This window comes from Pogoniulus pusillus, chromosome 11 (genome assembly GCF_015220805.1).
Source record: "Pogoniulus pusillus isolate bPogPus1 chromosome 11, bPogPus1.pri, whole genome shotgun sequence".
Lineage (NCBI taxonomy): Eukaryota > Metazoa > Chordata > Aves > Piciformes > Lybiidae > Pogoniulus > Pogoniulus pusillus.
The window spans coordinates 18982018-18993692 of NC_087274.1; the positions used below are offsets into that span (position 1 = coordinate 18982018).

Here is an 11675-nt window from a genome sequence, read left to right on the forward strand (position 1 = left end):
TGTGGCTGTCTGCTGGAAGAGAGAAGTCATCACTTGGCATGGTAGGCAATACAGGCATGGGACCTGCAATCAGCCAGCCTCCTATGCTTTAGTTCCCTGTGAAATAGAAGTCCCAGAGTGAGGAAGGGAAAACAAAATTAAAATTTTGGAGGAAGCCTTTGCAGAACAGAAAGCTCGTTATCATCCATGAATGTCTTGTAGGGTGACTGATCCTATTATTGACGGACAGATGTGTAAGGCAGATCCTGATCCTGTTTTCTCAATGTGTGGCTTTCCAATACTTCAACATTTTTGTTCGAGACTTGAAATAAGCCTTTTCAGACTTATTCAGGTATTTTCTGTCTATCAAAATGTTTTTACTACCAAGAATATGAAGAAGCTTTGTGTATACCAAAAGAAGACATGTTGGACCTCAGCAAGTTTAATAGACTCTTCTTTCTTCCTTTTTTAGCTAGCAAAGCAAGGAACTACACTTTAAGATGTAAGATAAATCATCTACCCTCTTGGGAGGGAAATATGAATAGTATCTTCTGGAGTTTCCTGCAGGTTCCTCCTGCCCACGTTAAATTGAAAGCACCAGCTTTCCTCTCTTACTCTCTAGGTTTCCAGGTCATGTATCATCTCCTCTAACAAGTCCAGTACAAAGGGCACTTAATATGCAGATAAGGACTTATGCATGTGACTTACTATAAAATAAAGGTCTTTAACATTTAGAGCTATGTTGTCATTTTGCTAGGCTTCTATAGCTGCTATTATTAACAGGGAATAAAAGGCAGGTGTCTCTGTGAATGCAAATGTATTCTTCATAGTTGCTGCAAAGAAACCAAAGTTAACCAAAACAAAGACATTGCTGCGTGAATCCTGTGTTCTCCAGTATCTCACACCATCATGGCCCTCTGCTTACAAAAAGTACTTGAGCACATCTCCTCATGTGTGCACACTGGAGGACATATGGTGCCTTTCAGCTTCACATTTGAATTTCCTTAATTTTGCAGGTTTAAATTATTCCCTTAATGATAGTTTAACAGGCTTTTTTCGCCTAATTGTTCAGTTTTGTTTTATTACAGTTGTCTTAAAGGGATGTTGGAGATATAAAGGTTATTAGAGGAAATAGAAGAAGGAAAAATTGTGCAGGCATGCGTGCAGACTTATGGAAGAGCATGCAGTAGTTATTTCCATCACACTGTAATATAACAATCTCCATGTCAGTGAGTGAAGCATTATGTTTTTTCAGTCGAGATGTATTATCACAGCTGAAGTATATTAGACAGTCTGCTATGTTATGTTCTGCTCCATCTGGTCAGTCATTTAGGTTCAATAGCTAGTATCAGTGGAATTGTTTCTTATCAAGTATTTCAGTGCAGTTCAATCCTTGATTTGGTGAAACAGTCTGAAAAAGTAATTACTGTGCATATGCAGATTTTCCTGGTTTTGAAGTTTATGGCACCCAACCATACTGAAAGTAAGCAGAATTAAAATGGTGAAAGTGGAAGAGCTGCAGATTTCTGTTACTTGTACTCTACAGGCCCTGCTTCCACAAAGCTCTGACTCCTCTGTCAAGAGGGTCAGGGCTCTGGACTGAGAGGCAGTAGAGACAGCTAAAAAGCAGCAGCTGTCTGTAAAGTACCCCTGTTCTCTAAACTTATGGGCATACCTGAGCACACTTGACCTGCTTTTAGCTGTGCAAGCTTCTCCAGGCTGCACTGCTGTGGCAGAGAACAAGGGCAGCTTTTGGACCACACATGCTGGAAGGCGTGACGTTTGAAAATGAAAGTGTCTGTCACAGCAGGGCTGTAGAGGACTGCTTAGGCAGTCACCTGGGTTCCTTATGTAATCAAAAGAGGCAGTAGTTTGAAGCATCTAAATGAGACCTGTGATCCCACTGATTAAGGAGAGCCTATGCATACTTTGGTAGAGCAACCAGTGACTCTACTAGGCTGACCAGGGAGATATATAGAACCCAGGTGGTTCTGCTGGTCATTTCTTCTGCAATACCTTAGTGGGTAGGGCTTTTCAGTAGGAGTGTTTGGTGCTTGGATATTTCTTATGGAGCTTTAAATTTTCTTTCATTTCTCAAGAGCTTAGATTAATTGGATCTGAGCCCCTGAGATTTTGAGGCCAGAAAAGAATTCAGTGAAAATAGTTGACTGAATGTGCTAGTGAGGAGGAGATTCTATTGGGAGGCTGATATGCTAGTTTCAGCCTCCTGCTGCAGGAGTCATTTTTTTCATTAAACAGTTTCAGGGAGTCAAGATTTTGGACCCCCATAACTAATAATACTTCTGATGCTTCCTTTATCTCAAAGTGCTCAAAAATTGAAGTAGTATCAGGATCATTTCTGTTTGTATCTGTTGGTCTGATCTCAGTCCTGTTGTCCATGGACCAGGAATGACTAGTGGGCACTCATGGGAAAAAATACATGTAGTTCTATATCTGAGTTGTAACACTATAAACTACCTGTCTCTTCAGGCTAGGATATTTCTCAGCAGGAATGGAAGTCTATATTTAGGTCCCAAGAGTCTCTTGCATCACACAGTTGAGGTGCCATTAGCCTTTAGGCACCTCCGGGTTAAGATAGTCGTGAATTCTCAGCAGTCAGTATAGCTCCTTCAGCATTCAGCACCGAAATTCTATGCAGGTCTCAGATTCCAAAGCTGTTGGTTTAAACTGACAGTGCTCCACTGACTGACAGATTTACGCCAGCTGAGAATGTGCTGGTTGTAGTTCAGTTTAAGGCACAAATGTTCAGGTGTGTAAGGGATGAGCAACAGGGCCAGTAGTGCCAGGGCTCTTCAGGCCAGAGGCAATCTGAGCACCCAAGCCATGTGCAGCTGGTGCTTCTCTGCTCTGGTCACTTTTAGGTCAGCATTTTGAAGATCTTACTTTGCCTTCTGCTTTGCCTTCAGCTCTGCCCTCAGTAAGGTGCGCATCCAAAAATTCCTAAAGTGACTCTCACAGGTTTTCTTAGTCCTTTTGTCATTCTGCTGAGCATTTCCACTCAGAAAGAAAGGATATAACCATGATTTTCTTGTTTGAAAAGTGTCTTTGATGCTTTGCTCCAAGTGACAAAGGGGAATGCAGATGGCACTGGCTTGCAAAAATCAGGGACTTCAATCAGGTGTGTTTTTCTGAAGAACCCAAAAGGTAATGGTGACCAAGGGATATATTTTATTGCCTTGCCTTTCCCCCTAAAATATTTATTTTCGTAAAAGTAATCTTCTGGACCCCTGACATTTTTCCCAATATTTTAAGTCATGGATTTTTATGGAACAGCTGATGAGAGGAAGAATCAGCTATTGAGTCATCTGAATTTTATAATACTATGTTTGCAATGTACTTTGTTACATCTGTGGTACATTTAATCCATTGCTGTGTCCTTTTTTAGTGCTCCACAACTAGAATGGGTTTTACTTCATGTTGTATAGATGGCAAAAGAAAGGGACCTGCTGATTTGGAATAGTTTGCAATCTTGGAGGGGAAGTAGGAGAAAGGATGGAAGAGAAGAAGGTGCAGTATGATATAAAAGTAGCTGTCTGTCAGCATGTAGCAGAACAGTGACTGTAAGCAGTGAAAGCTGCCAGGAGCACACCCCTTGACAAATGTAGTGCTATTGAAATACCTCAAATGCTTTCCAGGAGGGAGCTGTTTCACTTACAAAAGGCAATGAGTCTTTCACCAGAGACTGTAATTATGCATCCTCTGCATATCTCTGTGTGTGCATTCGCATGCATGTATGTATCAGTTCATCTCTTTGATGCGTTTGTTAAAGATAGGCCTTTGCTGTTGCTGTTTCTCGACAGGAAGAACGTCGTGTGATTTATCTGGGTAAAATCAGACCCGACACAACCCGAACAGAGCTGAGGGACCGGTTTGAAGTTTTTGGTGAAATTGAGGAGTGCACAGTAAATTTGCAGGATGATGGGTATGAACTTTTGGGATTAATTCTTGTTTGGGAGCTGCCATAGGTAAAAAAAAATCATGGCAGTAGGATTAGTGGTATGGGAGTTAGCAGTGCAAGTGTTGTGACAGATGACATACTGAGTTCAAAACTTTATTTGTTTTCTTTCATCCTTATTTATTAATCTTGAGATTTTCTGTCTCAGAAATAAATATTTAGCTGCACAACAGGACAATCATGCTGATAAATCACAGAATCACAGAATTATTGAGGCTGGAGTAGACCTCTGAGATCATCAAGTCCAGCCTATGACCTAACACCACCACATCAACTAGACCATGTCGCTAAGTGCTGCATCCAACCTTTCACAGAATCACAGAAATATCCAGGTTGGAAAAGCCCCTCAGGATCACCAAGTCCAACCTAGAACCATACTCCACAAGAGTCACCTTAAACCATATTCCCAAGCACCACATCCAACCGATCCTTAAACACATCTGGGGTTGGTGACTCCACCATCTCCCTGGGCAGCTCATTCCAGTCCCTGACCACGCTCTCTGTGAAAAACTTTTTCCTAGTGTCCAGTCTAAACCTCCCCAGTCTCAGCTTGAGGCCATTCCCCCTTGTTCTGTCTCCAGTTAGCTGTGAGAAGAGACCAGCACCAGCTTCTCCTCAGCAGCAGCCTCTCCACAACTTCCCTTCAGGTAGTTGTAGACAGCACCTGTCTGCCCTCAGCCTCCTCTTTCCCAAACTACACAATCTCGGCTCCCTGAGTCACCCCTCATAAGATTTATTTTCTAGGCCCTTCACCAGCTTTGTTGCCCTCCTCTGGACCTGCTCCAGAGTTACTGGACCAGCACCTCCACCACCTCCCTAGGCAGTCCATTCCAGTGTCTAATTGCCTTTTGCATGAAGAAGTGCTTCGTAACATCCTACCTAAACCTCCCCTGGTGCAGCTTCAGACCATGCCCTCTCATTGTGTCACAAGCTGCCTGGGAGAATGGATGCAGTACTTCTGGCAAATCCACTGCTGGATCTCATGGGAGTTCTTTCTTTCAGGAGGGGCTTAGTTACACTCAAGTGCATGAACTCTTTTCAGCCTTTTCCACAACTGTATTTCCAATTGCAGAGACAGCTACGGTTTCATCACCTACCGCTACACTTGTGACGCCTTCGCTGCTCTTGAGAACGGCTACACTTTGCGCAGGTCAGACGAGCCTGACTTTGAGCTGTACTTCTGTGGACGCAAGCAATTGTGCAAGTCTAACTATGCAGATCTAGGTAGGTATTTTGATCTCTGTGACTTACAAGGTTCCAGTTACATACTTTATCTTGGGAGAGTTCAGGGTTTGCTTCTTTCTTGTTTGCTGCTTGTATTATTTAAGTGATTGGTAGGGGAGTTAAAGGAATTTGTTTTCGCTTGCTGCAAGAAGTTTGAAAATACTAAACTGAGCTCTATTCTGAGCTGGCTTCTCTTACATATTTCAGGCTGTTTCTGTGCCCAGTAGTCAATAATACATTTCCATGTTGAAGCGATAGCGCCACAGAAGCCTTCTGCTTCATTACTATACAATAACCACTTGGTTCTAATACCCAGTTCTTTATATGAGCAATAAACAGAAAGCAAAGTAGATGCCTCACCCCAGAAAATGCATTTTGATTCTTACTTTGCCATGACTTGTGATGTAGTTGGAGATATTCAAAGTGAGGCTCAATGGGGCTCTGGGCATCCTGATCTACTTAAGGATATCCCTTCTGACTGCGAGAAGAGTTGGACTGGATGACCTTTGGAGGTCACTTCCAGCCCAGACCATTCTGTGATTCTATGCATAGAGCTTGCCAGGGAGTTCTTAAGCACAAATCATAGTTTCTGAGGTTTGAAATACAGAAGGGCTTGTGACCAAATGTAACCATAACAGAGGCCAGAGATCTCAACTGGTGGTTCTCAAATTGTGCGTAAGCGTCTATGTATGAAGGTACCTCTTGCAGGGACTTCCAGTCGTGATGTAAAAGACTTCAGCCTATGGAGAACTTAGCAAATCTCATGGTGCCTGCTGAAATTCCTCTGCTGTGGAGCAGTATGTATATCTGTCTCTAGACCCCAGTATGCTGTGATAACTCCAATCCCAATTTACATACAGGCTGTGATAACACATCTGAATATGTCCTAGTCTTGTCTGGGGAAAATGTATCATTCTCTTCTATGCTCTGGGTCAGGATGTGAGGATTCTCTTTACAAGTATGTTTGGAGATGTTAAAATCTTAGCAGCAGGAACACTGATGTTAAGTACATGCATAAAGAGATCATGCAGACTACCAAAACATCCTCTGTAATATTATAAATTCGCCTCTTATTTAATTACCTCTTAAAATGTAAAGTATTCATTAAATGTTAAACCTTTCCTAATACTTGTATAAATAGACTAAAGGTGTGGGAGATACTTGTTTCTGAATAGCAAGGGACATTTTGCCATTGAATCTGTATTAATCAGATATTGTGGGGTTTTATGAATAAATGACCACAGTCATTAAAATCTCTCATAACCCCATAACACAGTGCTAATGAAATCTTGTATGTGCTGCCCTCAGCTTTGTACAATGCAGAAAGTGAATACAAATCTATTTTTTCTAACCAATTGATGTCTTTTCAGAATAAATGATAAAGATGATACGCATTGTTCACAATGAATATGCTATAATTCACTTCAGTGGCTAAGTAGATAATGTAAAGCTAAGAGAAGGCAATTGACTGCTGGAGAGATATAAGGTTAATGTTGAAAATATAAAAGGTAGCAAGGCATTTGTTGAAATGTACGCTGATAAAAACAGTAAAAACAGATTGAAGTCTTGACTTACTTTGACTTATCTTCAGCAGTAGAAGTCAGGGTCGTGTCTGTATCTCAGAAAATCTGGGGTTTAAAATAAGTTGTCTGAAGGGAACCGTCTTGAACATTATTCATCACTGGGAGTATTCCCTGGCAGGCCTCTCCACATTGACTGGGATTCCCAGAGTATCTGTGAGCAGGGTATTTTCACTTTGTCGTGCTGACAGCTTGAGCTTCTGTACTTCAGACTGCATTCCCTGTATTTTGCAGAGTAGGTAGAACTGAGAGAGCTACATAAGGAAATGGCAGGATGAACTTTAAAATTCATGAGCTAGTACAAGGACAGAGAGAATTAATCAGCCTTGGGTTGAGTACAGAAGAAAGAAAACACTTGAAAATAGTAGTCGGAAGTTTAACACCTCTCCTCTGTGAGAAGATATTGTCTTAACAGAACTTGTAATGAACATTTAATGCACAGTATGTCTTATAGTGGTAGATGGGGAGTTCTGATTAATTCAACACAAGAAATGCAAGAAAAGGGCACCCTCATAAAGGAACCAGAGAGAGTCGGTGTTAAGCAGGGATGACTCCAGAAGGAAATTCAGTGTTTGCAGCCATGTCAGTAGTCGTCATACTGGAGCTGTATGACCACAAACATACAATCCCTTCTCTGCTCGAGGCACAGGCTGACATCTGTGTCTGAGCAACTAGCAAAGCAGGAGCAGGTATCACAGGTCACAGAAGCTGGACCATTATTGCTGCTGTGAGTTGCCATCATGTATGCCGCACAAAGCTGAGGATCCCACCTGAGTTTGCTTGCATGACAGTGCAGAGTCCCTGTCCTGAATCTCGCACACTCTAAACTGACCTGGAAACATTCAAGGTGAGGTTTGACGGGGCCTCGGGTGGCCTGGTCTAATGGGGATGTCCCTGTTGACTGCAGGGGAGCTGGTCTAGGTGACCTCTACAGGTCCCTTCCGGCCCAGACCATTTTATGATGGTTCTATGATAGGATTGTACAGAGGAATTACTATAAGTACTCATCTTGCGTCTTGTCTAAATCTGCTTCCTTTGGGTTTCAGATTCAAACTCGGATGATTTTGATCCTGCTTCCACTAAAAGCAAGTATGACTCCATGGATTTTGATAGTTTACTTAAAGAGGCACAGCGGAGCCTGCGTAGGTAACATGCATCAGACCTGAGGAAAACAGAGGGATGGCGAATACCTCACGGACATCACGTCCTTCAATAATGGACAACTTAAAAGTCATACTTAGGAATTTCTTCTACTTCACACTCTGTTCAAAACCATGGTTTACATGAACACAGCTGCTCAAGGAGTGGAGGGGCAGGATGGTTGTCCAGTAAGCACACACATGCCCATGGGTGTCAGCTTTGCTTTCGCGGGTGATCAGTGGCGGGGGAGCCAGGTGTTCCTTGCGAGCTCACTGCAAACCACCAGACATGGCAGCAGTTCCACAGAGACACACGAACAACGATGAACTGCAAAACCTGTACATACTGCATTTTAACAGAACAAAACAAAACAAGAACAAGCAAATCAAACAAATAAACCCAAATTTGAGAACTACGGCTGCTGATGTCTGCCAATCAGACATGGTGATTTTATTTTTTTTAATGATTAAGCTTCATCTCCCAACACAGTGATAATATGACAATCCAGAAGAAACCACAGCTCCCAGAAGCCTACAGTCTGTTCCAGCTTTGTTTTTAAGGTTTTCTTTTCTCCTTTCTTTGTGAGTTTTGTTCATTTGTTTGTTTTTTTGGTGGGTTTTTATTGGTTTGGTTGGGTTTTTCTTTCTTGTGCGTGTGTGTGTGTGTTGTTTTTTTTTTCCAGTCCTTGCAGAAGAGAAAATGAAAGGCTCAAGCTTCCCTAACATTTTGAAGTTTCATCTTTTAATTCTGACACCCATGTAAATGTCTACAGCGTTGATCTTCCATGGCAAAATTTTCAAAGCCTTGTTAATGGTCAAATGTGCAGCTTGTTCAGCGGTTTATTCTAATGAATGGACGTGATGTTACATTATTAATGGGAGTTGGATGTAACTATCTGGGTGTGTGCACAGATAGTTTTATTTGCTACGTTCTCTAAAGTAGTTGAGTATTTACAGATGTTAAATGGAGTATTTTTATTTATGTACATAATGTCTGAGGATGTTCTTTTTTTTTTGTTACAGCTATGCACTGTAAATGCAGCCTTCTTTTCAAAACCTGCTGAATTTTTCTTAATCAAGAGTACTCAAATGTAATTATATGAGGTGAAACAATTATTGTACACTAACATATGTAGAAAGCTGAACTTAACGCTTATATATATTTGATTGTAAAAAACAAAGAGAGAAACTCGTGTGGGTGAGGGTGTGTGTGTCTACGTGCGCGCGCGTGTGTCTGAGTGCAGAAATGCTTTACACACATTCATCCCTTCTTTGGTGAGCTTCTGTAAGAACTTTGTCAACAGTTGTCCTAGCCCTCAAAAAAAAACAACAAAGCGGTGTTAACCACTTCTGCAGTATTTTTCCACATTTTTCCTCATTGCTTGATTTTCTTTTGCAGTTTTATACACTGACTTTGTTAGGGGAATGAAAAATTTTCTCATCTAAATTTTTCTAGGAGATAACCATAATTTTATGTAAAAGTCTCTCAAGTGAGTAATCATTAAGAAATGTTTTTATTTTATGTATCAACAGTAGTTTTGGAACTTAGAGGTCAAAAATCTTTTTAAAATGCTATTTTGTTTTAATTTTTGTGATTTTAATTTGATAAAAAAAATACACTGAGGTACTAAGTACAGTATGATTTTTACAGTAATTCTCTGTCTAACCACTGTTCTTGAAGCCAGTAATCTTTTCATTGGCACAGTTTAATGATGGTATTTATATTTTTTACAGTTCTGCATCCTGTATAAATACCAATCCTTCATTCCTTTGTTTACTAAAGAGACATATTTATCAGTTACAATTATCCTATTTATTATAAATTATGAGATGACTAAAATAATGAAAAGGCCAGTGGAAATTTTATATGTAGGATGCATGATGGTCGTCAGTTTGGAAATTCAGCTTTTGCAGAAGCAGTGGGTTGGTTGGTTGGGGTTGGGTTTTTTCCTCTTTTTTTTTTTTTTCTTTTTTTTTTTTCTTTTCTTTTCACTATGCAGTAGCATGGCCTCAGATGTGCCCATGACATTGTTGCTGATGACATTGCTTCCGCTAAATTAAATAGGAACTTCAGGAAAGAGCAAAAGCCACAAGAGTAAAAACTACTGCTGCTCTGAGCATCAGAATTTCGTCTGAGCTCGGAGTCTCTAGACTGAATCAGCAAAGTTTGGAATTTGCTTGTGAATGTATAGATTGGGTATTCTATTCCTGTTTGGCATTCATGACTCCTCCTACAGGTATGGCACACCTAACTATTTAATCTCCTTTCCCACTCCCAATCTTAGAAAATCAATTCCACACCCGTGCCGGTGCAGTTGATTTCAATGGCTGCATTCATTTTATCACCAGCATATTGCGTTCTGAGAGATTCCACTGTCTGTCCTGTCGAATGCTTGCTTGGTTTTTTTGGCTTCTTATTTCTCAGTAGATAGATAGCAATAAAATCAAAAAAAGGAAAAAAAAAAAGAAAAAAAAAGAAAAAACAAACGAGAGAAGAACTTTTTCAGAGGTTCTACGTTACGACTGTAATATTCTTTAATCTGCATAATTCTTGTTGTTGCTCTGTAGGTTGAACATGCAGGTATTTTAACTTTGTGTGAATGCCAAACTAAAAGTTTACAGTTTTCCTTTCTGGATTTTGAGTATCTTCTGTTGTAAAGAAAAATATTAAAAGCAATAAATTATTTTTAAGAAATCAGTATTTAGTACATCATATTATGTGTTCAAGGACCAGATGCATTACCTATTTTGCCTTTGAAATTTATGTGACTCAATTTTAAATATGTTCTCTTTTGCCCTAGATTGCTGACATGAACAAATTGGTGTGGGGTTTGGGGGAGGGATTATTTATTTTTCACCAAGCAGGCATAATGACACGAGTCAGTTTTGTAATTTTTTTTTTTTTTCCACTGGCCTGGCAAACATTCTCATCTTGAAGATGCCTTTCCTCTGTGGATTTACAAATTACATATGAAATTAGTAGAGCTAGGATTGCTGATTAAAGCTATTTGTATCCTATGTAGACACTGTAGTAGGTAACCAATCAAAATATAAACTTGGTGTTTCCTTTTCTTTCTTTTTTTTTCTCTCCCCCAAGAACATTTCACATTAGCACATGTAGCACATTGTCACCGGAGGCAAATTGCAGCATAGCTCCCTGTGTCTTTTAGATGAAGATTGTACTGTTGCTTTCATGCTGTGGTAAGTACCACATCCGCAATCCAGGTAACAGAACTGATACTTAGAAGCTATGGTCTTTCCAAGAGCTGTAACAAAGTAATTCCTACAGAATGTAAAGTCATCCAAATCTAAACAGAGGGAGCCTAAAATTGAAGACAAATGCCTGTGCTAAACGATTCTGAAAAGCAGTTTGGCTGCCATCACCAAAAGCAATACCGAGAGGGAAGTTTGTGCCTCTGGGGTTTAATACTTGGGTCAGTTGAAAAAAAAAAACAAACAAACAAACAACAAAACCAACAAACCAACCACACCTTCTCAGCCCTTTAGGTGTAAGCTTACAGTAGGTAATGATTATGTGTCCTTTCCCGATGGCTGTAATGAGAACTTCAATCACTGTAGTTTAAGATCTGATCGATAAATGACCTAGAATGGCCGTGTAATAATAATGTGATGATTCTAAATTTGTATCTCTGTGACAGACATTTTCAATAATGTGAACCACTGACCTGATGGAGCTTCTGTAAGATTTGAACAGTAGGTGAACTTGTAAAGCTGTTGGTTGGACTATGCTGAACAGGAAAAGCGAGATATTAGTTA

At 40.3% G+C, this 11675-nt stretch overlaps 1 protein-coding gene across 5 annotated transcripts in view; it reads left to right on the top strand.

Annotated features, from left to right (window-relative positions):
- PPARGC1A (PPARG coactivator 1 alpha) overlaps positions 1 to 10596 on the top strand; it is a 381122-nt gene extending 370526 nt beyond the window's left edge. For all 5 annotated transcript variants that reach the window (XM_064151329.1, XM_064151330.1, XM_064151331.1 and 2 more), the window contains 3 exons: positions 3801 to 3922; positions 5028 to 5179; positions 7806 to 10596. In XM_064151329.1, coding sequence (XP_064007399.1) covers positions 3801 to 3922; positions 5028 to 5179; positions 7806 to 7909 — 378 coding nt within the window. In that variant the 3' untranslated portion in view covers positions 7910 to 10596. The remainder of the gene's footprint in view (positions 1 to 3800; positions 3923 to 5027; positions 5180 to 7805) is intronic.
- The last annotated feature ends 1079 nt before the right edge of the window (positions 10597 to 11675 follow it).